The 26,693-nt window shown below is 46.0% G+C and overlaps 1 protein-coding gene across 2 annotated transcripts; it reads right to left on the bottom strand.

The window, feature by feature from the left end:
* Positions 1–206: 206 nt before the first annotated feature.
* copz2 (COPI coat complex subunit zeta 2) lies at positions 207–25,988 on the bottom strand. 2 transcript variants are annotated; one of them, XM_061712160.1, is made up of 10 exons: positions 25,884–25,988; positions 20,646–20,714; positions 15,870–15,954; positions 10,880–10,971; positions 9,696–9,751; positions 7,493–7,570; positions 6,611–6,662; positions 5,084–5,122; positions 4,202–4,234; positions 207–1,021 (listed from the first exon to the last, which is right to left on the bottom strand). In XM_061712160.1, exons 1-10 carry the CDS (start codon positions 25,899–25,901, stop codon positions 980–982), a joined length of 564 nt encoding a protein of 187 aa, XP_061568144.1. In that variant the 5' UTR covers positions 25,902–25,988; the 3' UTR covers positions 207–979. The 2 variants fall into 2 exon arrangements, with proteins under 2 accessions (XP_061568144.1, XP_061568145.1); XM_061712161.1 differs by lacking the exon at positions 4,202–4,234 and having other exon boundaries at positions 208–1,021.
* Between the last annotated feature and the right edge of the window lie 705 nt (positions 25,989–26,693).

The following is a 26,693-nucleotide window of genomic DNA, read 5'->3' as shown; positions in this document are numbered from 1 at the left end:
CGTGCCAAGTGACGTCTTGATTCTCTGCCAATCACATATAAGGCCACGCCCACCACCTGCTCATTAATATTCATAGTTTATAGATACTTTGGTTTGTGGAGTTTCATTTCTTTTTGTGTTTTTTTATTTAACTATATTAATTACTGGTTAAAATAAGTCGACGACAGACACATTTAGTTAGGAATATTTTAAAGATTTATATTCAATATCACAAACATTAAAACATGTTTCAACAAGAGCTAAATATTAAAATATATGACTTTTTTTTTCATTTTCATCTAACAAAATATTTACCATCTAATGATGCTACGTGTTCTCATTCAAACAGACTTTAAAGACTCCTTTAACCCTTGTAAATCCATAAATACACATTTAATTTGCTGAATTTTCCGAACAGTTTTCTTCCACAATCGTCAAACGTGGAAAATAAAAACCCTCCACTCGCTGATGTGGAGGATTGATAGAAATCAAGTGTTCAAACTTGACTCGTGAAGAAAATTATGTCTCTAATTCAAGAAACGTCTGTCATTTGAATATTCAAAGAATGTTTTTACACGATCACTGGGATGTTTAATCAGGATGACGTCATTGCATTCAGTTTTTATTTTCAATTTTACACAATTTAGAGAAATAGAGTTGTGTATTGTAGTTTGGAGCTCCGTGCTGCTTCATGATTCACTCTGAAACCTTTTGACCTAAATAACAATTCCTCCTCAACCAAATAAATTAAACATAAAAAACAAATTTCTCTCTCTCTCACACACACACACACACACACACACACACACACACACACACACACACACACACACACACACACACACACACACACACACACACACACACACACACACACACACACACACACACACACACACACACACACACACACACACACACACACATTCAGAAGTCCTCCCTTTAGTTTGGCGTAATAAAAGTAACTGAGGATAAAGAATCCTGAAGTGTCCGCATCATTTCAGGATGGACCACTTGATCTGCTCTTTGCCGACTGGAGGACCTGGAAGACAAGGAGACAGGAGATTATCAGCCGGGGGTGATGATGCATATTTACATATTTACATATTTGTACATATTTAGCATATTCAAGTTTAAAAGGGAGATGGGACCGATCTCTCCAGGACCTGCACTGTTACACGCGTCTTTAAAAGTGTTAGAGAGGATCTTTTTTGTAAATAAATGCTGAAACTCATTGTTTCCATCTTTCAGTCTCTGTTTGTTTCAACCAGTAAGTTTTGGTTTGTTTTTTTTCTTCATTTTGAGCCAGGATTGCGGTCCCCGAGCATATTTATTAGCCTTTATTTCCTCTTAAGCCTTGTACCGTCTTTGGGTCAAAATGACCTCATTCTCCTGTTCCTACTTTCCTCCTGCTCTCCCCTTCCTTCTCACTTCCTCTTTTCTCCCTTCCTTCCTTCCTTCCTTCCTTCCTTCCTTCTTTACTCCTTTCCTTCATTCTTTTCTCCCTTCCTTCCTTTTTTTCTCCCCTTGTACATTCTTTCCTTCCTTCCTTCTTTCCTTCCTTCCTTCTTTTCTCCCTTCCTTCCTTCTTTTCTTTCTTCTTTCCTCCCTTCTTCCCTTCCTCCTTGCTTGACCCGAAGACAGCACAAGGCTCAGAGTAACCAATCACGTGCAAAAAAAATCATCTAGCCCCTTCCTTGACAACCATGTCTGCCTCACTGAGCTGCACCCCTCACTGTATTTATTTGTATAATTTGTATAATCTTTTTGTATTTTTTTTGTATAATTGCCCTGTAAAATTGTAAATAGGTTATGTTTATTTTTATTCAGAACTGTCCCTTTTTCTTTTCTTTTCTCTCTCTACCTCAAACTGCTGCACCTTAAATGTTTATACTGTTTATTCTGTTTATTCTGTATAATAGAAATACCACATTTGTTTTATTGTTTATTTTATTACCAAAGAGCGAAATTACCGGAGTCAAATTCCTTGTAGGACAATGTTCGAACCTGGCCAATAAAGATGATTCTGATTCTGATTAACTACTAGAAAGTAGTGGCGTGAGGAGCTGCTGTTCCACATCCTGCCAGCAGGCGGCGCCTGGAGCTCATGTATCTGCCTGAACTTGAAGCCTCAACTCAGAACATCTTTACTCCAACCTGACGACTAAGCTGAGCTTTTAGACAATACAAACATGTTCTGTGCCATTACTGTAAAACTGATACCAGGTGAGGTTTAGGGAGGCTTCCTATGTGATGTCTGAGTTTTTATGCACAACGCCTTGCAGTACTTTTACTACTTTGCTTGCTTGTATTGGAAGATGACGACAGAAGAGATATCTTTGCGGCTTATTAACTGTTATCTTATTATCTGTTCTTCTAACCAGACTACATGGCACTTTTCTGGTCCGTGTCCTGTGCAGTAAATTCCAAACAATCAAATGCTGCGTCAAGATTTCTTTGTTCTGCGAGGGGATTTAATTTCAGACAAACGTGTAGAAGTGAATATTTGCACGTCTTCGGTGAGGAGACAGAACAACATGCAGCTACAACCTGAAGTTGAATGATAGCTTAGAAAAACAGGCTTGTTTCCCTTCAGTTCTGACGGTGGAGGAGAGGAAACTCCTGTCAGGTCCAAACATCAACACAATTAAAACCACTCTACGTGGCAATAACACTTCTACGGAAGAGTGTTAGGGCCATGCAGGAGAAAAAATATTTTTTATAGTGCACTTCGAGAAAAAAGTTGAAATGTCGAGAAAAAAGTTGAAATACAATTTGGTGAATAAAGTGTAAATGTCTCCTCCTCCATCAAATCCAGTTATCAGAGCGACTGACAGCTCTGCAGCAGCAACCATAACTAACTAACTAACTAACTAACTAACTAACTAACTAACTAACTAACATCCTTGGAGTGGAACATTAAGGGGACGTTTCTGAAGTTATGCAACTGCATATGTGTCATATGTGTTTCAAATCAATATCGTAAAGACAATTCTTGTATTCTGAACATTTCGACTTTTTTCTGGAAATTGTACTTCAATATTAATCTCGACATTTCAACTTTTTTCTCGACATTTTGACTTTTTTCTCGAAGGGCATAATGAAAAAAAAAATGTTCCTCCTCTAAACTATAATTTTTCTTTTTCTCCTGCCTGGCCCTAATACTCTTCCATACAGCTCTGACCCCGTGGGGGCGTAGAGCTCTGCTGTGTCGCTGCCACCAGGGGCTCACAAGTGGACTTGCTAAGTAAAGTGGCTTGAATCTGATTAACTTGGCACAAATGTTGTGTGTCATCCTTCACCACTTCTCCCAGTCGCTCACTGGAGGTCCGGTTCTCTCCTCTGACTGAACCAAGTCCAGATTGTGGCTCTTTTTGTCCACAGATGTTCTGGAGGATTCGGGGGGGGGGCACACCAACAACGTTGGTCATTATCATTAATTTGGAAGTTAGTTTGGGATCATTGTACAGGACTGTCTCAGAAAATTAGAATATTGTGATAAAGTTCTTTATTTTCTGTAATGCAATTAAAAAAACAAAAATGTCATACATTCTGGATTCATTACAAATCAACTGAAATATTGCAAGCCTTTTATTATTTTAATATTGCTGATCATGGTTTACAGTTTAAGATTAAGATTCCCAGAATATTTTTTTAGATTTTGAGTTTTCTTAAACTGTAAGCCATGATCAGCAATATTAAAATAAAAAAAGGCTTGCAATATTTCAGTTGATTTGTAATGAATCCAGAATGTATGACATTTTTGTTTTTGTAATTGCATTAGAGAAAATCACAATATTCTAATTTTTTGAGACAGTCCTGTACATTTGGAAGATGCATCCGCCCTCAAGCTGGAACTTTTTAGAACAACAGTCCCGCATTATGATGCTGCCACCTCCATGCTGCACAGTGGCAGCATGGACACTTATTTCCCCTCCAAACATCATCCTAATCAGAGACCAGGATGCATCTTCTCCTGGTTGGTTCAGCAGCTTCATCAATTTCCAATGTGTAATTAAGGATAGCGGTACTGACGGCAGAGGAGAGCAGCGGATTCTCGTGTAACGCGTGACATTATGCCATCAGGACAGGGAGGAGTGTTCAGGGAGGAGTGTTTCAGGGAGGAGTGTTTCAGGGAGGAGTGTTTCAGGGAGGAGTGTTTCTGGGAGGAGTGTTTGAGGGAGGAGTGGAAGGTTTAGTGGTGATGTGAGCAGAGACTTACGTTAGTGGTCAGAGCCAGCTTCTCTGTTAGGTGCTGTCAGGGTTAGAGCAACAAACAAACACAGGCTTAGAGAGCAAGAACAGACACCTGGAAAAAGATTTGCAACCAATTATTTTCATTATCCACTGGTCAGGGCATGACTGGACAGAAACAAGATCACCTGAGGCTGCAGTCTAAAGATCTTAAAGCTGCAGGTCTAAAGCTGCAGGTCTAAATCTTTTAAAGCTGCAGGTCTAAAGTTGCAGGTCTTCCTCCCACGGACCAAAAACAGACCTGTAGGTTAACTGGTGACTCTGAAGTGTCTAACGGTGTGTGTGAGAGTGTTTCTGGTCGTCTGCAGGTGCTCTGTTGAGCTGGAGATCCGTCCAAGTGAACTCCCGTGTTCCAGACAGCTGGGAAAGCTCCAGCAGATCCCTGAGGCCCCGCGGGATCTGCTGGATGGACGGATCTAGAGAAGCGTCTACCTTGGGCAATTTGGCTTTTTCTTGCTCCCTTTTTCTTTCTCTTTGCATTTTATCGCTCTACTTTTGTGTTTCTAACTCACGCTCATTTTAGGCTGCAGGATTACTGCTCTGTTGACAAGTGATGGATGATGACGTTGATAGACGGCTGTTGATGACGAACCATTTTACCCAAAATACATTTGGAGATTCACTTGCAATTGTTGTTCTAATCTTAACTGTGAGTGTGAAAATCTCAGCACAACATATTATACAATGATTTATACCTAATATGAACCAAGTGCTGCCACAAAAAAATATAATCTGGTGGGCGGGGCCTGCTGCCTCAGAGGGGGGGGGGGGCCATCGGGCCCCGGGCCTGGGGTGTACGGCCCCCCAGGCCCCCCTGAAGCCCCGGCCCTGGCCAGGTGTGTTGCCTTACCTGAGCCATGCCGTGTTCCGTCAGCGGGTTCTCGTCGGCCTGCAACAGGAAATGACATCATCATGTAAAGACTGAAGGGTGAGAGTGAGGCAGACGGTGTGTGACGTCAGCAGGAAACACAGCGAGGGTGAGGGGGGGGGGGGGGGGGGGGAGAGAGCAGACGCCCGGCCGGCGGGTGTTAGGCAGCACAGCACGCATTAGGAGCCGGACGGGGTCAGACCAGGAACCCTGACTGACCCATGCTGACGTGTGAGCTGGAGTGGGAGCGTTAGTCGGCAGGGCGGGTCACGGTGCTGTCATGATGGGGGAGGCCGGGCAGGGGTGTCTCACACCAGGGGCTAACAGGGGGCTGCCCCCCCTGCAGGCCTGGACGGGGAGCCCACCACCACCCTGCAGGCTGGAGCCGTGCAGGAGCAGCGGTCTGTTATGGAGCTTCTCCACTAGAACCTACTCAGCCCAACTCACCTCCACTCGCTCCCACCAGGGGTCTAACGTGCCGAGTAGATACTTTTCTGTATCTATTCTGCTGAGGTTCTTATCTGCTGAGTCGGCTGTATCTGACATCATCACACTACAGGCCACCGATTGGTCGGGGGGTTGGAGTCAGACGTCTGAGTCAGGAGGAGGAAATCAGAGAAAGAGACTCTGACGGATTCTTGTTCATTTTATTCAACCAGCAAAAGTCTGTTTCATGATCCAACTCTGAGGGTCAGATGTTCATAAACCTGGTGCTGAGGAGAGAATTAAAAAGGGATCTAGACGGAGATAAGGAACGACCAGATCTACCAGGAGCTCTGTCTCTTCATAGCTGCTCACGGCTCCAGCTGACTTTTCAGCAGCGCCGAGACAAATTAAAAAAAATTAAAAAGCTTCTGCTTCTGCTTGAAGCTTCTCTCTCTCTCATTTTTTAACTAGATATCAAACACAAGCCACTGATCCAGCAGCACATCTATCATCTCCTCCAGGTTCTACATCTTTAGTGTTGTTGTCTTCTTAGTTTAGATACACAATCAAATACATCACAGCAGCTTCACTACAACCTCCTACTACTGCTCCAGGTGCTGAATTGTTATGGAAAAGAAACCAGGCCGAGTTGAGATGAGTAGAGCCGAGTAGGTACCAGTAAGTACTAGTAGGTACCAGTAAGTACTAGTACTAGTGGAAAAGTGCCATTAGTCCGTCCACTGCCGGGATGGCTGGACGGACAGACGTCCTGAGGACGGACCACTTCACCCAGCAGGTCAGACAGGTCAGTGCATGCTCACTCGTCCCCCCCACCTCCCTCACCCTTCATCCGTCTGTCTGTCTACAGCAGCTGGCTTCTGTCTGCTTGAGCTTCTAGGTTAGCGGTGATGTAATCGAACAGGACGAAGCCGTAGGCTGACTCCGACACCAGCTGACCCCCCCGCAGGAAGGAGAGAGGAGAGAGGAAAGAAGGAAAGGTGAAGCCGCCGCAGAGAGAGCGGCGGGTGGACGTGGGGAGGATCCCCCCCAGACCGGAGGGACGAGTGAGGGACTGACTCCTACCTTGTAGTTGACTTTCTGCAGAACCTGCTGGGGGTCGCTCTCCAGGATCACCCTGGACACGGGATGAAACAAGCATTCAGACAGAGCAGGACTCAGGACTGCTGTCTGCTGGTTCACGGACAAGCAGAACAACCGGCGTTCTTCCTTCACCCTGAACAGCATGATTAAATGTACAGGACTGTCTCAGAAAATTAGAATGTTGTGATAAAGTTCTTTATTTTCAGTAATGCAATTAAAAAACTAAAAATATCATACACTCTGGATTCATTACAAATCAACTGAAATATTGCAAGCCTTTTATTATTTTAATATTGCTGATTATGGCTTACAGTTTAAGATTAAGATTCCCAGAATATTCTAATTTTTTGAGATAGGATATTTGAGTTTTCTTAAGCTGTAAGCCATGATCAGCAATATTAAAATAATAAAAGGCTTGCAATATTTCAGTTGATTTATAATGAATCCAGAATGTATGACATTTTTGCATTACAGAAAATAAAGGACTTTATCACAATATTCTAATTTTCTGGTTTCTCACTAATTTTATTGTGGTATTGAGTCAAATATCTGTTGCTGTCTGTATGTTTCATTTTTCATTCTATTCTTTATTTCATTCAAAAAAAAATAAAAAACAATTCAATACAAATGCAAACACAAATGTTCATAAATTGTGAATGAAAAGGGAGCAGAAAGAAGAAGAATCTCATCTAATCTACCCCTTTTTCCCAAAAAATAAATTCACAAATAACATAAATTAAAAATTTGTGTTGATTGTATGTGTTTTTATACACTATGCATGTATTTGATGCCTAAAACAAATGTCCCTAGTGGACATTAAAGTATAACTGATTACTCTGCTGCAGGAGAACAGGGGGACCTTACCCTCCGTCGATGATCTCGTCCACCACCAGGAACACCCCGTCCATGTTGTCCAGCAAACACCTCCGCTCCACGTTCTTCCTGCACACACCAACCACACCAGACCGGCTCAGTCCCAGTCTCAGTCCAGCTGCACCGTCCTGACGTCTCCATCAGGACCAGCTGGTACAGATGTTACAGATGTTACAGCTTTAATCACCCTCGTCACGCATCACCAAGCTCAATGTCACAGATGAAGAGGCTCAGGGTCAGGAATAACCTGCTGCAGCAGAACTGACCCAGCAGCGTCTCCTCAGTCAGGATCTGCTCCAGGAACTGATATCAAGCATGTAGGAGACTCCAGGACACCAGGACTCACACCAAAACTCTTAGTTTCTCTTGTCACTGTTTGGCTTAAGGTTTTTCTCCCATTAGGGGAGTTTTAACCTGCCATTGTTTATGTAATAATTGCTCGGGGGTTTATGTTCTGGATCTCTGGAAAGATCCTAGAGACAACTTCTGTTGTAATAGACGCTATATAAATAATATTTAATTGAATTGAAAAACAGGAAGGGCATTTGAGTTGGGGGGGGGGTTCCTAGCGTGATCAGCTTATTTAAAGGGGACCTATTATGGCATCTAATACCTATTTTAAACAGGCCTCGAATGTCTTAAAAACAAGCTTTTGATTGTTTTTGCTAAATAAATTAGAAATTCAGCCTCTGAGCCATGTCTTTATCTTCCCATTCTCTAACCTCATTATCTATGCAGGATTCTGAGTGGGCGGGGCTATGATAATGAGGCTCTGTGCTGATTGGCTGCCTGAATGACACGAAAAAAAATGGTGGAAGCTCCGGCCAGCAGAGTTAGTTGTGGGCGTGGTTTCAGGCATCGGAGGCCAAACTATGTAAATCGCATTTTGGTTACATAACGACGGGAGCAGAATCTTATTGGCTCGTAGATCCACATCACACTGGACGGCTCATCCGGGCGGCTGTACAGACACTGCAGAATTTGGTTGTTTCCTCCTTCTCTGAGTTGGCAGGCTGAGGGGAGACCACTTTATATATGTTAAAGACAGAAAAAACATGTTTTTCATAATCCCCTTTAAAGGAGCTTGAGGCTCCTTTTAAGAAATGAGACTCTCTAGCGCCACCCTTCACCACGATGGCCGTTGGGGGTACTGCAGCCAACAGTGAAGCCGGCACGGGAGAACGGGGAGAACGCACATGCAGCGTCATGTGACGTCACATCCACAGGACAGCGCGGGAAATTCGGGACCGAATTGCAGCACATTTTGCAGCACACAGCCTGTTCAAGGCAAAGGAGAGATACACTAGAGCAGTGTTTCTCAACCCTGGTCCTCGTGGGCCCCTGTCCTGCATGTTTTAGATGTTTCCCTGCACCAACACACCTGATTCTAATTAATGGTCCTCATTAGCTCGTCACCAAGGTCTGCACAGTTCTGTTGATGACACAGGTACTTTTATCACGGTGTGCTGAATCAGGGTAGCATCTAAAACATGCAGGACAGTGGTACTCGAGGACCAGGATTGAGAAACACTGCACTAGAGGAATCATTCTTTTGGGTTTGGAACGCTTCATCTGACATTATTACTAGAAAACTTAAAATGTATACGGATTTTTTTCATAAATCTTGCCACAATCCGGCCTCAAGCTCCTTTAAGCCTCTGCTTTACAGTGCCACAGTGGCAAAACACCAGCGTGTGAATGTTTCAAACACAGGTCTATCCTTTCAAAGGGCTTTAAATAAATCTGAATAATAATTGACACCTTTCCTCCTTGAGTCCTTCAGAGGTCTGCTGGTGTGCAGCTTCTCACTGTCAAACTAAAACCTTAAGTGGAAACTCTCCGGGTCTCCATCACTCAGTTTCCATAGCAACCGCATCCGCTGCCTTTGGGCTGGTGGTGTTGCAGCCAGTCAGGAGGAAACGGTGACGTGCACCAAACATGCGGGCGATGAGGAGACATTTGTGCGTTTTCAAAAGGAGCTGGAGGAAAATAAAACGAGGACCAAAGTGTCACAACGTGTTTGTTCAGCTGTCTCAGGTCTGGGCTGGGTTTGTGTTTTACAGCCAGTGTTTCCTGAGGTGCTCTGGTGCAGCTCAGCCTCATGGATGCTAAATGCTGACCTGGATCTACTCCCACACCACTTTGGGAAGCACAACAGGGAGTTTAACTGTTTAACCTCCTGGAGGGAACGTACCTGAGCAGGTGACTGAGGGACTCGAACAGACAGGTGAGCACCGACATCAGCATGAGCTGGAAAAAGACAGAAACTGAGTCAGTTCAGTTAAAGCAAATGCTGACGACTGATTTCCATCAACATCATCATCATTTCATTTATTAAACAGAGACAGCAAACATATCGGACACCAAACTACAAAACACTGAACTGTGTAACTCCCTGGACTTCTGGTTCAGTTCTGGTTCAGACCCGTTCATACAAGACTCTGGTTTGATTTTACAAGATTTACCAGATTTAGGACATGAACACACCAGTTGAATGATAAACATATGGAAAAAAATGTGTCCAACCTAAAGACCCAGTGCAATTTTCTTTGTTGTTGCTTATATATATATATATATATATATATATATATATATATATATATATATATATATATATATATATATATATATATATATATATATATATATATATATATATATACATACACATACATACACACACATACAGGACTGTCTCAGAAAATTAGAATATTGTGATAAAGTTCTTTATTTTCTGTAATGCAATTAAAAAAAAAATGTCATACATTCTGGATTCATTACAAATCAACTGAAATATTGCAAGCCTTTTATTATTTTAATATAGCTGATTATGGTTTACAGTTTAAGATTAAGATTCCCAGAATATTCTAATTTTTTGAGATAGGATATTTGAGTTTTCTTAAGCTGTAAACCATGATCAGCAATATTAAAATAATAAAAGGCTTGTAATATTTCAGTTGATTTGTAATGAATCCAGAATGTATGACATTTTTGTTTTTGTAATTGCATTACAGAAAATCACAATATTCTAATTTTCTGAGACAGTCCTGTGTGTGTATATACAGTATATATATACAGTATATATATATATATATATATATATATATATATATATATATATATATATATATATACACACACACACACACACACACACACACACACACACACACACACACACACACACACACACACACACAGATATAGATACAGAACAAGGGACGTCCACATGTGTACCATATTACAAATTGCTCCAATTGAGAGCAGGTTTTCTCACAATGAGCAGTATCTGAAGTTCATAACAGGAGTGAAGGCTAAGCAGAACATCCCAGAATAGATCCAGCCCACCCTTTATTGCTGTATGTGAATCCACCATACCTCATTCTCCTGCGCGCTCCCAACCACGTAGAAGAAGAGGTCGATGCTGCTCTTGTAGACGATGGTCAGCCCCTCCAGGAAGGCGATCTCATCTGGACAGGAGTTTAATCAGTTAACGACTAAAACAAACAACGGTCTAAGAAGAAATGAGGAATTCAAGTATACAGGACGAGGCCCACATTCACAGTCAGTCATTTTAAATAACCAGCAGCAGGAAGCTCATCAGAAGTTTCCTGTGTGACTTCATCAGTGTGTGATGGTTCTGGAGGAGTTCTGGTCCCTTCTTCTCCAGGTGTGTGGACATTAACTTCCACTCAGATCTCTGAAGGTCCACAGCATCTCCACCAGGTACAGGTCTGGACTTGGACCGGGTCAGTCCAGAACCAGGATTCTTTTTCATCATTGCTGTGTTTGGGATCATTTCCTGTCACATGACCCAGTTTCAGTCAGATGTCCTCACTTGTGTCTCTAGAAGACTCTTTTCATGGTCTTGTAAAGTCTTGTATGAGCCTTAGAATGAAGGCAACACATGCTGCATGTTTCTATATTAGTTATAACTGGGGGGAGATTTTTTTTTCATTATGCACTTCGAGAAAAAAGTCGAAATGTCGAGAAAAAAATCAAAATTTCGAGAAAAAAGTCGAAATGTCGAGAAAAAAGTCAAAATTTCAAGAAAAAAGTTGAAATGACGAGATTAAAAAGGAAAGGAAAAAGGAAGAAAAAAAGGTCAAACATTTTTGAAAAAGCTCCAGGAGCCACTAGGGCGGCGCTAAAGAGCTCTAGAGCCGCGGGTTGCTGACCCCTGGTCTAGATCCGTGATTCCCAACCCCCGGTCCCCGGACCGGTACCGGTCCGTAGAGCCGTTACTACCGGGCCGTGGAATGGCTTGTGTTCCGATCATAATTAGGGCTGCAATGATTCGCCGACGTTGTCGACAAAAAAGCGATAATCAAAATTGTCACCAGACGTTTTTTTCCCAATGGAGTGAGGCATCTCACTTCACTTCACCTCATACAATCTCTGCCGAGAGCCGCGCTGCACGACAGGGTCTCAGCAGCTTTTCTTTTTTTTGCGTGTCAGCGCAGTTGCGGGTAACAAAACTTGGCACTGGGGGTTCTAGGATTTTTCTGAAACAGGGGCCATTATGGGGCCAAATGTAACCTTCACGGGCCAACAGTATTAAGCCCCTTTCACATAGAGGGCGCAAAGCGGGACCGCCGCCGGCTTTCCCATTCATTGTGTATGTGCTGCCGCAGCGCAAGAGTGGACCGCTCTGCTGGCGAGCTCGGCGGCGCGCGAGAGGCCACCTGCCACGGGCGTTTCACCTGCCTGCACCTGAATTGAACATTTTTTAATTTCATCGCGCTGTGAGGGCATCTCGGTGCGACCAATAGGAGAGAAGGTGGTTGTCATCCTGCTGAGGACCCACTCCCCAACAGGCTGTCAAACTGCTCCCTGTTCAATCTGAAGTAGACCTGGTCATCATGGAGCTGTAGCTCCAACGAGCCTGGATTCCCCCAAATCTTCTCAAGTCTTCTCATGAGGATTTCATGGACCCTCCTTGCTGCTGCTGCTCGTCTCCTCCTCAGAAGAACTAAAGCCAGCATCCCCCCTGAAATAAAAACGGTCCAAATCATCCCCCCCCTGAAATAAAAACGGTCCAAATCATCCCCCCCTGAAATAAAAACGGTCCAAATCATCCCCCCCCTGAAATAAAAACGGTCCAAATCATCCCCCCCTGAAATAAAAACGGTCAGAATCATCCCCCCCCTGAAATAAAAACGGTCCAAATCATCCCCCCCCCGAAATAAAAACGGTCCAAATCATCCCCCCCTGAAATAAAAACGGTCCAAATCATCCCCCCCCCCCGAAATAAAAACGGTCAGAATCATCCCCCGTGAAATAAAAACGGTCCAAATCATCCCCCCCCCCGAAATAAAAACGGTCAGAATCATCCCCCGTGAAATAAAAAAAGTCCAAATCATCCCCCTGTAAAACTGCCATCCCTCCTTTCCATCCCTTATGTCATTTCATCAATGAATGTGGTTTTACTGCTATTTCAACATTTGGAATCATCACCAGAAAAATAACACCAGAAAAATAACTCATTTGACAATTTTCACCTGTTTCAAGTCAATTTTCACTTGAAATAAGTAGGAAAATCTGCCAGTGGAACAAGATTTATCTTCTCATTACAAGCAAAAAAATCTCAGATTTTTCTACTTATTTCAAGTGAAAATCTTTGAAAAAAAATTGTTGTTTTTTATTTACTTTTTGTATGAACAGCAGCAAAGTTGAATAAAATATCTATTTTTCATTGAAGTACCCATCTTTCTCGTGTTTATTATCATTTGCCACATAATTAAAGCAACCTCATACTAAATTTAAGAAAACAATTTTTGCATTTTTTTGTCATATAATTTCATCCAAAACTTGTATAAACCAGACTGAACAGCGCCATGCACAGGTGCTGTATGCAGGTTAGGTACAGTCAGCTGCAGAGATGAGCGGACCTCAGCAAACCTCCATGAGCCGTTTCTTTACTGGTTGTTCGAGTAAAAGAAATGGTGATGAACAAGTAGAAAATCCTACCAAAAAGAAAAGCAAAAGCTTTAATCGCAAGTACGACATTATGTATATAAAATACGGATTGTTGCAACGGGCGATTTGGAGGCGCCAAACCCACTATGTATTTTATGTGGAGAAACGCTCGCCAACGAAGCAAAAGAAGCCATCCAAGCTTCAAAGACACTTAAATACAAAACATCCTTCTCTCAAAGACAAACCAGTGGATTTTTTCGAAAGGAAAAAACGTGAGTTACATTTGCAGAAGCAAGTTTTAAAGGCCACAACATCAGCTAACGTCGCTGATGATAGCCTGCATTTTAAAATGCATAGTTTTTTTCTAAAATGTTTATTAAAATTGACATAAATTGTCAACCGGTCCCTGAGCTTTTTGTTTATACTTCTGCTGGTCCTTGGCTCAAAAAAGGTTGGGAACCCCTGGTCTAGATGACTGACAGGTGTCCAGGTCCAGACCATCACCCTCCTCCTCCGTGCTTAACTGTGGGTCTGAGCTGGTTCTGGAGGAAACTATTCCCAACCAGCCGTCCTGGTTCTATCTTCTTCTGATTCTGATGTCGTGGACTTCAACATCTAACATGCTCAGTGAGGTCTGTAGACTCTGAGATGAAGCTCTTGGGTTTAAAAAAAAAGAAAGTATTTTACTCTATCTTCCTACACAGCCCGATCTTGGAGTCCATCTGCTGGGACGTCCCCTCCTGAGACGTCATGATTTTATCCACTCGGGAATAATCTCTATCTCTAATAATCTAATAAGACCCTTTCCAGATTGTTGGGCAGCGACAGCTGCTTCTCTAAGACTTTTGCTGATGTCTTCCCCCCGTGGTACTGTGTTAAACACCTGAATGCTTCTAGAAGTGTGGACACCTGCTAATGATCAGCAGCCCCTGCTGCACCTTTTAAACTCTGGAGGAGCAGTGAGGGGGTACTTAGGAATGCCCAGGTGATTTCTCTCCTCATTTCAATATATATATTTTAACTTTTTCTAGGCATTTTAACCTTTTCTAAGCCATGATTTAATAAAGGCCTTTTATATTTTTTTAACTTCTTGAGTGCCTCGGTTTTTCTAAATTGTTTATTATATATTGTTTGTCTGAAGGTTATATTTCCCAATGATAAAAGTTACTGTGAAAACTTACTTTTATTACATTTTTACACAATAGGTTTGAAATAAAAGGTACAAACATTTAACATGACTAGGGTAAAATATGAACAATTGCACGAGAGGGGGAGGTACGGAAGAGTATTAGGGCCAGGCAGGAGAAAAATAAAAATAATATTTTGGAGGAGGAAGATTTTTTTTCATTATGCACTACAAACGGTACAAAAAAGTTGAAATGTCGAGAAAAAAGTTGAAATGTAGAGAATAATGTTGAAGTACAATTTCTAGAATAACGTCAAATTGGCTTTACGATATTGATTTGAAACACATATCACACATATGCAGTTGCATAACTCCATCCTAACCTAACTTCAGAAATGTACCCTTAGAATTAGAATGTCTTTATTGTCATTTGTACAGGTACAACGAAATTGGATGCAATCTTCTTTAAGGTGCATGGTTTAAAAAATAGATATATATTAAAACAACAACTATAAAAATAAATAATCTCTAAAAGCACACAAACAGGAAGACAACATACAGTATTCACAATTGGCAGGTATTGCACGATTCTATGGCAGGTATTGCAGGGTTCGGTCAGTATTGCACATAGAAAAAGTCCGTTTGAGTATTTAACGTTCCACTCCAAGGATGTAAGTTAGTTAGTTAGTTAGTCAGTTAGTTAGTTAGTTAGTTAGTTACGGCTGCTGCTGCAAAGCTGTCAGTCGCTCTGATAACTGGATTTTATGGACCAGAGGAGACATTTCCATTTTATTCACGAAATTGTATTTCAACTTTATTCTCGAAATTTCGACTTTATTCACAAAATTTTTGTCTTTATTCTTGAAATTGTATTTCAACATTAATCTCAACATTGACTTTTTTCTTTAAATTGTATTAAAAAATTATTCTCGACATTTCGTCTTTTTTCTCGAAGTGCACAATAAAAAAAAAAATCTTCCCCTCTCAAATATTTTTACTCGATATGAGGATGAAGCGAGAAATAAAGAGGTGTAACAACAGTACGGAGGTATGAAGGAGGAGTGTTCAGTACAACAAAAGACGGGACAGGTAGAATGTGAGCAGGACACCAACACTAGATCAGGTATCAGGGGAGCAGGTTTGTCTGAACAAATGAACCGGTCGTCCCTCCCAACGCCGGGAGCTCGGCCTGGATGAATGAACTTCCACCAGGGAAACCCACACGGGCCTGCAGGTCCACGCTGGAAACCGGTCCGACACCGGAGACGTGTGCGACCTGCACCATGAAGAGACATGAAGAGACACACCACGACAGGGACTTACTGTCTGCCTTGTGGGTTTTGTTGAAGACGTTGCTCTCGAAGCTCTTCTGCTCCTTCATGGACGGGTAGAGCTCTCCGTCGTAGTACTACAACACACAGAACAACTTTCATTCCCTTGGGAAGAAGAACCAGGGAAGTGTGGCCGCTCTTTACGCTCCAGCTGCAACACTGGCTTCTTGCTGGGACTTTAAATAAATGCATACATGCACTTTTTTATTTCAGACATTCAGCAGATGGAAAAAAAACAATACAGCAAAGCTTTTACCACTTTGGAATTTCAACAATCCTTCTCACGACACTTAAAATGGGATCTGGCATGGAGGATATCCTCCAGTCTCATGTTGTCACTTTATTTCGGTCCAGATTCCAGAGCACATGGCGTCCCTTTATCCCCAAGGACATCTGGAATATTTGACTGAACTTAAGTCAGAATGTCATCTGCATATAAACCCACATTCTTCTTAAATTAACTCAAGCTGACGCTGAGCGGGAGCGCGTAGAACAGGGGTAGGCAATTCCGGTCCTCGAGGGCCGGTGTCCTGCATGTTTTAGATGTTTCCCCGCTTTAACACAACTGATTCTAATTAATCATCGTCATCAGCTTGTCATCCAGGTGTTGTGGTTTGGTTGGTAAAGGACCCAAGTGCAGGGAGAGAGAGGGAGGCCAGAGGCAGGAGTTCTCAAAAACAAAAGGATTTAATCCAAAAAAGGCAAAACACAAGGCGCTGCAGAGCAGGATAAACAAAAACCAGGAACAGGGAAAACCGACGAGGAGACATGGAGGGAAGAACCAGTACGGACCGACAGGGAACCAAGGAATGACAAGACAAGATATACTGAGGGGATAACGAGACAAGACGAGACACAGGTGTGGACACAATCAGGGCAGATGGGACACAGGCGGGGCAAGACAGAACTGAAAGTTACAAACACTGGGGGGAAGTGTCAAACCCTGACAGTACCCCCCCCTCAAGGGACAGATCCCAGATGTCCCCAGAGTCCTAACCCAGGGTGGGCGGAGGGGGCCTGGAGGAGGGCCCAGGCCACACACGGCCAAAGTTCCGGGGGCCGACCTCGGGACCGGGCGGACCAGCGAGACCGCTCGGGGGGGCGTCCCCGAGGCCTAGGCCTGGGTCTTGGCGGGGGGCGTGACAGGGATTCTTGGCGTGGCTCGGGGACTTGACAGGGCTCGGGAACCTGACGGGGCTCGGGAACCTGACGGGGCTCGGGAACCTGACGGGGCTCGGGAACCTGACGGGGCTCTGGGACCGCCTCAGGAACCGAGGGCTGCGGGACCGCCTCAGGAACAGAGGGCTGCGGGACCGCCTCAGGAACAGAGGGCTGCGGGACCGCCTCAGGAACAGAGGGCTGCGGGACCGCCTCAGGAACAGAGGGCTGCGGGACCGCCTCAGGATCCGGAGTCGGGGCTGACAGGAGGCGGGGAACCGGAACAGGAGCAGACAGGATGCGGGGAACCGGAACAGGAGCAGACAGGATGCGGGGAACCGGAACAGGAGCAGACAGGATGCGGGGAACCGGAACAGGAGCAGACAGGATGCGGGGAACCGGAACAGGAGCAGACAGGATGCGGGGAACCTGAACAGGAGCAGACAGGATGCGGGGAACCGGAACAGGAGCAGACAGGATGCGGGGAACCGGAACAGGAGCAGACAGGATGCGGGGAACCGGAACAGGAGCAGACAGGATGCGGGGAACCGGAACAGGAGCAGACAGGATGCGGGGAACCGGAACAGGAGCAGACAGGATGCGGGGAACCGGAACAGGAGCAGACAGGATGCGGGGAGCCGGCGTCGGGGGGCAGAGGATCCCCGGAGCTGCCCGAGTGGGGACCCGGGTCCGTGGCGCTGGCTGCGGGGGTACCCGGGTCCGAGGTGCCGGCTGCGGGGGTACCCGGGTCCGAGGTGCCGGCTGCGGGGGTACCCGGGTCCGAGGTGCCGGCTGCGGGGGTACCCGGGTCCGGGGCGCTGGCCGCGGGGGTACCCGGGTCCGAGGTGCCGGCTGCGGGGGTACCCGGGTCCGAGGTGCCGGCTGCGGGGGTACCCGGGTCCGAGGTGCCGGCTGCGGGGGTACCCGGGTCCGAGGTGCCGGCTGCGGGGGTACCCGGGTCCGGGGCGCTGGCCCCCCCTCAAGGGACAGATCCCAGATGTCCCCACAGTCCACATCCAGGGCAGGCTGGGGGGGAACACGGGTCCTCGGAGCTGGCTGAGGGGGGGCACGGGTCCTAGGAGCTGGCTGAGGGGGGGCACGGGTCCTCGGAGCTGGCTGAGGGGGGGCACGGGTCCTCGGAGCTGGCTGAGGGGGGGCACGGGTCCTCGGAGCTGGCTGAGGGGGGGCACGGGTCCTCGGAGCTGGCTGAGGGGGGGCACGGGTCCTCGGAGCTGGAGCAGGAACCGGGGTCGATGCGTCCAGGACCACCGCTAGAGCAGGAACAGGGAGCGATGCGTCCAGGACCACCGCTAGAGCAGGAACAGGGAGCGATGCGTCCAGGACCACCGCTAGAGCAGGAACAGGGGGCGATGCGTCCAGGACCACCGCTGGAGCAGGAACAGGGGGCGATGCGTCCAGGACCACCGCTGGAGCAGGAACAGGGGGCGATGCGTCCAGGACCACCGCTGGAGCAGGAACAGGCTGGGGCTGGCGCTGGCGCCGTCGCTTCCCCTGGGGCTGAGAACCCCCGGGCCCGCCTCGAGCCAGGCGTGTTCCCCAGAAGGGGGGAACAGGCTGGAATGCGTCCAGGACCACCTCGGGAACAGGAAGAGGTGCGTCCAGGGCCCCCACCGGAACAGGCTGGGGCTGGCGCTGACGCCGTCGCTTCCCCTGGGGCTGAGAACCCCCGGGCCCGCCTCGAGCCTGGCAGGTTCCCAGAAAGGGGTCCCCATTTTTCTCTGCCTCTCGGCGGAAGAACTCAAAAAGAGTAATATACTCTCCCGCTGGGTCCATGTTGGTCGGTCCGTTCTGTTGTGGTTTGGTTGGTAAAGGACCCAAGTGCAGGGAGAGAGAGGGAGGCCAGAGGCAGGAGTTCTCAAAAACAAAAGGATTTAATCCAAAAAAGGCAAAACACAAGGCGCTGCAGAGCAGGATAAACAAAAACCAGGAACAGGGAAAACCGACGAGGAGACATGGAGGGAAGAACCAGTACGGACCGACAGGGAACCAAGGAATGACAAGACAAGATATACTGAGGGGATAACGAGACAAGACGAGACACAGGTGTGGACACAATCAGGGCAGATGGGACACAGGCGGGGCAAGACAGAACTGAAAGTTACAAACACTGGGGGGAAGTGTCAAACCCTGACACCAGGGCTGCACAATTCTGTTAATGACACAGGTACTTTTGTCACGGTGTGCTGAAGCAGAGTAACATCTAAGACATGCAGGACACCGGCCCTCGAGGACCAGAATTGCCTACCCCTGGCGTAGAATTAAAGCAAAGGTGTCCTCATACAGAGCCTGGTGGGACTCCTCAGTTAGTACAATCCATGTTTCCATGGCGATGATCCCTCCCGGATGAGTCTAGAGATGTCTCCACCGGCCAACGTGGAGTGTAATTAGTACATTATTAGCAGAGGTGGGTAGTAACGAGTTACATTTACTCCGTTACATTTACTTTTTGGGAAATGTTGTACTTTTAGGAGTAGTTTTGAATCACTCTTACTCCGCTACATTAGGCTACGTTGAGCTGTTACTTTTCTTTTATCCCTTTTATCCGCGTACGCGTCAATCTCATGACATCACTGGGTGATTCTTTGGTATAAATGTTTGTTTTTGCATGTTTTGTCACATTTACACAGACTCAAACACACACAGAGTTTCTATGAGTTCATGTTTGTTCTAGTTCTGCCTGGTTAAAAAAGAAAAGTACAAAGGCTGTAAATTTTGTGCTACTTGTGCTTAATTTATTTTTTTATTCTGTTATTTTATTTATTTTATTATTTATTAAAGTACTTGAATTTACTTTAAGCTATTTTAATTTAAGCCATTAAGCTATTTAAGCCCCTCTTTCTCTACATCGTCCCAACATTTCCTTATTTAGAGAATCTGTTAAAACAGCTGTTGCAATCAGAAAGAGTTAAATTATTATAATACATGATCAAATTATTATTTAATGAAAATCATGTGACTTGACCGCAGAACAACATGATGAGATCATGGCGTCAGCTACCGGTTCAGCAGGTTGGACGTGTTCCACCTGAACCTGGTTGAACCTGGTGATGCTTCTCGTCTCTGAACCAAGCTATTGGACGGATCTGGACAACGCGCTCCAATCAGGAGAGGGGATCTGGATCCAGACCCTGGTGGTCAGTAGAGGAACTGCAGGTCTGGATCCACTGCTACTTCCTCTACTTCTGTGTTTGATTCAGAGTCAAAACTGAGCTCCTTGATTAGTCCAGTATTGTCTCTTGTCAGCACAGCAGATCTACGCGCCCCCATGTGGTCACGAGTGGCATTGCTACATAGCCTGGCTTTTGTACACATATCCTATCAATACATTTTCATCTCCTAATATTAGTTTCAAGTTTCTTTACAGAAATGTGAGCGTTATTTCTCAGAAATCTGCTGCTGACTGAAGCTTCTGGGCGGGGCGTGCGGCCAGAGAGGCCAAACTCTTACGACCAAAGCTGTGGACCGGTTACTGTGACAGAAGATGATTCCCAAGCATGTTTAAAGTCACTCTACACATGAAATAAAGACATAAATATTACTTAATACGAGGTTAAAGTGATTAAACATGTGAAGGTTGCTTAAATCTTACCTTGGACAGAAGTCTGTTGCCGTCGTTATCGAGTATAAACACAGCTTTTACTGTGTAGAGAGAAGGTTCCTGCAACAACACACAGATAAGACGTCTTCAGTTATTTAGCTCCAGACCTCCTTGTGGTCCTAAAGACGTCCTACAGAACAACCCCGTGGTGATGTCCCCCACACGTTTCTGGGGTTCAGTTTGAAGCCTGAACTTCTCTTTTGTGAAAGTCGCCAGCTTTCTAGGGGAAACGATACGGATTCGTCCGAAAGTGGACTCTGGTCGAACCCGTCTGACGTCCTCGTTTCTGACGTCACCGTCAAATCAACATTTGAAACGACCGCCGAAGAAAGACCTGGGTGGTTTGACCTCAGCCTCGGGGTCTTCTGGGCTTTAAGATCTGGGTCCCGGGGACGTCTGGGACAGCTTAGTCTGAAATAGTTCTCACCGACCTGGAGGCCCCAGATGTGCCAGCTGCTGTCAGAGCAGGAGCCGCTGAGCTGGAGCCCACCAGTTAGCCCAGGTAGCCCTGGCAGTGCTACGTGCCCCTAGTGGCCATTCAAGGAACTGTCATTTTTAGGGATGCCCCGATACCGATACTGGTATCGATATCGGGGCCGATACTGCTCTCATATACTCATACTCGCAAAAATTCGATACCGCGCACCGATACCACTTCATTGTTGTTGTAGTTACTGGTTAGTGACTCTAGGGGGAGATGTTGAGCTGCAGTCAGCGTGGTGATGAGAAGAGAGTGAGTACATGAGTGAGAAGAGAGTGATACATGAGTGAGAAGAGAGTGATACGTGAGTGAGAAGAGAGTGATACGTGAGTGAGACTGGCAGCTCCGTTTTAGGCAAGATAGCAACAATTAATGCAGCGGGACGTCAGCAGTGTGGACATATTTCAAAATAAGAGACGACGACAGAAGCAAGACAGACTGAAGCTACTGCTGCTAAGGTGTCAAGAGGAGGAAAGGGGAATACATTGTTTAATACCAGCAACTTGATAAAACATCTCAAGACGCATCATAAAGCTGAGTATACGGAGTTTGCTAATGTTACTGCAAGAACACAACAGCAACATTAGCTCAGGTTCTTCAAATTCATTGCATTTTTCATTGCATTCTTAGCCTAGTTATTTTTGTATCGTATCGGTACTCCAGAGCGCGAAATACGGGGGGGTTCGGGGGAGTCCAACCCCCCCGATTAACCCTTGAGCCCCCCTGAAGGACTCAAAAGCCAAATTTAGGGGTGGTCTCAATGTTGTCAAAAAAATAAATTAATTAATATGATAATTTGATTGTAACTAATGGTCAATTAAATATGTTTAAGAGATCGCCATATCAAGTATTCACAATTCAAAACTTTTATTGGTTTAATACAAGTCCTGCACCTTTATGTATGCAAATTAGCCATGTGCGCCAGCACAGCGCAATGACTAGGCCGGCTAGTTGAGATGCCACAATAACATGTCTTAGCGGAAGCTAACTCAGAGTGTGTCACTTGCACACTTTGGGTTCACATCAAAAAAGGTGTCAGTGTCAGCCAGAGATGAGGAGAGAGACGATGTCACAACAGAGTGTCCTTTTCCTCTCCCACCCTCTGGTGAAGGAAGTGAAGTCGAGGCCGAGTGCTCCGGGGCAGATGCTACTGCGTCGCCCGCTGCTGCAGTGACTTGCTTTAACTTAAGGTAAGAGGCCAGCCTGCTTAATATGGCCTGAACCCACCTGAGAGATTCTGAGAGTTTTTTTTTTAAATTAATTGTTATTATTATTTTGCGTTATGACCTGTTATGAGTGTGATTTGTGAATGTGTAAGCTGCGTGAACCCACCTGTTGAGAGCCATCATGTTTTTTATTTTTTATTTTGCGTGATTACCTGTTATGAGTGGAATTTGTGAATGTGTTCACACAGCTGTGTTAAAACATAATTTCCTGGATGGTTACATTATGTTAAATAATCAGTCATCATTGTGCAGGCTGAGGATCTGTTTAAGTGCACTGATTGCACGTCTCCGATAGTGGCATTTGTTGTTATTACTGTTATTTGAATGCACAATTCATTTTCATTGTATTTTTTTTAATTTACCGTATCTAAAAAAATACATTAGCCTATTTTATTTGTTTATTCGTTTCTGCAATGCACTGGTCGTGCGCCAGTGTCCTATACCTGGCATTTATTCATTAAGTGCACTGTGCACCAGTGTGGTGCCAATTAATGTCTTTTATTTATTTTAATTATCAGATTTAATTTGTAAATAACATTCTGCATCGTAATGCAGAATTTTGCCTCCTGTTTGTAAAACAACGTGCATCTAAAATGGATAAAAGTGTGCGTGTATTTGTCATAGGCTATAGTAGGCTGATTGTATTGGTTTATTGCATAGGGCCACACTGTTTAAAAAACAAAAAAAAACAAAAAAAACAAAAAAAAAACGCGAGTTAGGGACCCCCCCGAATATGGATGGGTATTTCGCACACTGCGGTACTCAGTATCGGCAAGTACAAAAATTAAAATACTCTACTCCGGTGAAAAAAAATGGTATCGGGGCATCCCTGGTCATTTTCTTTACTTCCTGGTTTAGTTGGGATTAGCAGGCCGGAGGTTGACCCCTGACCCACAGGGCTCTTCACCTCCACTGTCCTCTTTACTCCTCTTGTATTTATCATCACAACTGTCATCAGCAGGTGATGCAGGTGATGCAGGTGTCCCTCCTGGAGACGTTGGTTATATTCTGCATTAGTGCCTGCCGTGGGTATGGCTGTTTGGTAGGGCCTTGCATAAACATGTTAGGGTAAAAACAGCTCTGGAGCCGGGGCCGGAGTTAGTCCACACACTCAACGCCGTCCAGCCTCACAAGGGTCCAAACTTCGGCTCTGGACGCATTCATGGTTCGTTCCACATCTGCAGGACTCGTTCGGGTTCTGCAAGCTGGTTTCTTTTACAGTTTTCCGGAGGCGGAAATGACAGATGCATATTTGCAGGACCTGGGTCGTCCCTCCCACGCACACTCACCACTTACACATCCATCTCCGAGGAGTTTTCGGGACGGGGCAAAGTTCTGTTATGCACTGACTCGCAATGATTCACAGTCCGAGTGTATCACAGAACTTAGACCAGAACCGTAGAGCCAGAGGTCCAGACCAGCAGCTCCAGCCCCAACAGAGGGGGGAATAACAACGTTCATGGATCAGTCTGGTGTTACTGGGGCTGGAGGAGAAGCAGTCGGACAACCAGACTTCACTTCTCAAGACCAGAAACATCCTGGTGAAACCAACGGAGGCGCGACAGACGTGATGGAACAATAACAGTCAGGAAGAGGGAGAGGGCTGACAGCTGGAGTCAGGACACGGAGGGTTAATGGAGGAAAGAAACCTGAGAGAGACGGATGGAAAAGTTCAGAGACAATTAAGAGTGGAGGATCCTAAAGCAATCAAGAAGTTATGCAGCTGCAACGCCAAGTATGAGAAACATCCCAGTCCCCATCCATCCCTCCACCCACCCACCCATCAATCAATCAATCAATCAATCAATCAATCAATCAATCCATCCATACATCATCCATCCATCAATCCATCCATCATCCATCCATCCATCAATCCATCCATCACCCATCCATCCCCGGCAGCCTAATCAGAGAGGTCCAGACCTCCCCCTCCAGGAGGACCCCTGGGTCCGGCCCCCCCCCCCAGACGGACACGTCTCCCTCCAGGAGACATCCGAACCCACTTCAACCGGGGGTGAACCTTCAGTCACTACCCACAGGTCCATAGGGGGGGGTAGGAACGTGGATCCACCCGTAACCAGTCACAACAGACCAGCTCAGAGTGCACACGCTGCAGATCCTCCTACACACGGAGCTGGCAGGAAGTCACACACCAGAATGGTATCATCTGCTGGATTTTCAAAATAAAACCACCCACCAGCGGCTTCGTTTTGTACATGAACATTAACGTTGGAACAATATTCAGAAGGTTTTAGGAACACCGTGGTGTCAGAACCTCACGTGGTGACCAGTTGACCGCCAAACTCCCTGGATCTCAAGCAGCACCTGGAAACACTCCCAGTGGGGCCGGATGGTGATCTGGGGAGGGAAACACCCGACGGCAGAGGCCCCACAAGAGCACGGACCCAACACGGTTCTGCTGCAAGTTAATTAGCTTTTTTTTTTCTTGAAAATTTAATTTCCAAAGTAAAAAACATTGAGCTTTCTCTTAAAGACTTGAAAATGTCATAATTTTTTAATTCTCTTGTCACCTAATAAAGTCAGAGATTTGAAGGTTTTTATGTATTAACTTATTTAGTTCCCATAGACAAGTATCTGGGGGTGCTAGTTTAGTTCAACTTTAGGTGAGATAAAGTTAAGTTAAGTTAAAAAGCTCAATCTGAACTTGACTTTTCCCCTTTTTTTGTTTTTCTTTAAACTGAAAAGACGACAAGATCTGAACTCCTCCATCGAAGTGAATGTTGCAGAAAAGGGGGGCCCGGACAGAGTCTGGACCAGGACGACCTGGAACCGGCCCTGGCAGACAGACAGACAGACATTTAACTTCAGTCAAAAGTATGTGAGTAAAGTGCTCGGGTCTGGACGGGGAACAGGCAGACGGGATTGTGGGAAGGCAGATCTGTGGAAAAGGGACTGAGTGAATAAATGGTGCGCACGGCGATCCAGGCGCGCGACAGAATGGTGGACGTGGCACCTACCCTGCTCTCCACGTCACTACACTCAACAGCTGAAACACGCACGCTCGGGAGCTGCGTGGACTGCGTTAACAGCGCAGGATCCGTGCGTTTCTCTGCTTTTCCTGGAGTTTGGTGTGCAGGAACCGAGCCGTGGATGTCGGACCCGGACCGTGCACGTACCCGGGTTAGGGGGGGGGGGGGTCCATGCAGAAGTTGTCCCCCCCAGCAGGGTGAGTGTGCCGGGGTTCAGCAGCGGATCAGAGGACTGACAGGACTGGGGGGGTCGACCCCGTCCCCCTGCAGGGTCCGACACCCCGGCGGTCCGAGCCCTCCTTAGAATAAACCCAGCCCGGTTATTATAGGACCCGCTGCAGCCGAGCCGAGCCGAACCGACCCCCCCACTCCCCCCACTCCCCCCGGGTCCCTCCTGGTCCCTCCATCCACACCATGCAACAAATGTCCGCTACCCTGCATGCCCCCCCCCCCTGCAGACCCGGGACCAGGACCCGGGACTCGGACCCGGGACCAGGACTCGGACCCGGACCCTTAGCGCGCACCGCCTCACCGAAGCCGCTGCGTCCATCCTGCCGCCTGCTCGCCGCCGTGCTCCGTGTGTTGACGTGGACTGCCTGGAGCTGTCACAGCCGGATCAGTGCGCGCCGCCCATGCGCGCTCCCGCGTCCCCCAGCAGCCAACCGGAGGAGAGCGGGAGCGCGCACGGAGCCGCCGGCAGCACGCAGGCGCTGCCGTCACGCCCCCCGCTCCTCCCCGCTCCTCCCCTCGTGGCTCTCACTTATTACAGTGGTTTGGTTAAAGTTAGTCACACGCACGACCAGCAAAGACTCCCAGGTCCAACGGCTTTGGTTCAGACGGTGCACGCGCTCACGTGTCACACTTTGCAAAAAGAGCCGGATAAGCGCTCTGTGACGTCACCACAGAGGGCGTTTCTCCTGACTGGATAATAATGCTGCTGGTGGAGGTGGGCGGAGCAACCAGGACACGCCCACCTGAGCTATATTGCCATATTGGACCAAAAACACAAAAAACAAATATGTCTGGAGCCGCAAAAAATGAAAAGTCTCGTATAAGTCTTAGAATGAAGGCACATGGCAAAAGGCGAAATGTTGAGAAAAAAGTTGAAATGTTGAGAAAAAAGTCAAAATGTCAAGAAAAAAGTCGAAATTTTGAGAAAAAAGTCGAAATGTCGAGATTAAAAAGGAAAACGAAAAAGGAAGAAAAAAAGGGCAAAAAGAAAAAAAAGAAGAAAAAAAGGAAAAAAAAGAGAAAAAAAGAAAGGAAAAAAAAGGTCAAACATTTTTGAAAAAGCTCCAGGAGCCACTAGGGCGGCGCTAATGAGCCTCATGCGGCTCTAGAG

This window comes from Cololabis saira, chromosome 21, assembly GCF_033807715.1.
Source record: "Cololabis saira isolate AMF1-May2022 chromosome 21, fColSai1.1, whole genome shotgun sequence".
Lineage (NCBI taxonomy): Eukaryota > Metazoa > Chordata > Actinopteri > Beloniformes > Belonidae > Cololabis > Cololabis saira.
The sequence above is the reverse complement of the archived record's forward strand: the minus strand, read 5'-3'. Positions and strand labels throughout refer to the sequence as shown.

What these genes read in the sequence shown, in the direction of transcription:
- copz2 (XM_061712160.1), bottom strand. An exon ending in TCCCTCAGTCACCTGCTCAG is followed by an intron (nt 7,571 to 9,695) that starts GTACGTTCCCTC and finishes TGGTGTGTGCAG; the next exon opens with GAAGAACGTGGAGCGGAGGT. An exon ending in GACGAGATCATCGACGGAGG is followed by an intron (nt 6,663 to 7,492) that starts GTAAGGTCCCCC and finishes TCCCGTGTCCAG; the next exon opens with GGTGATCCTGGAGAGCGACC.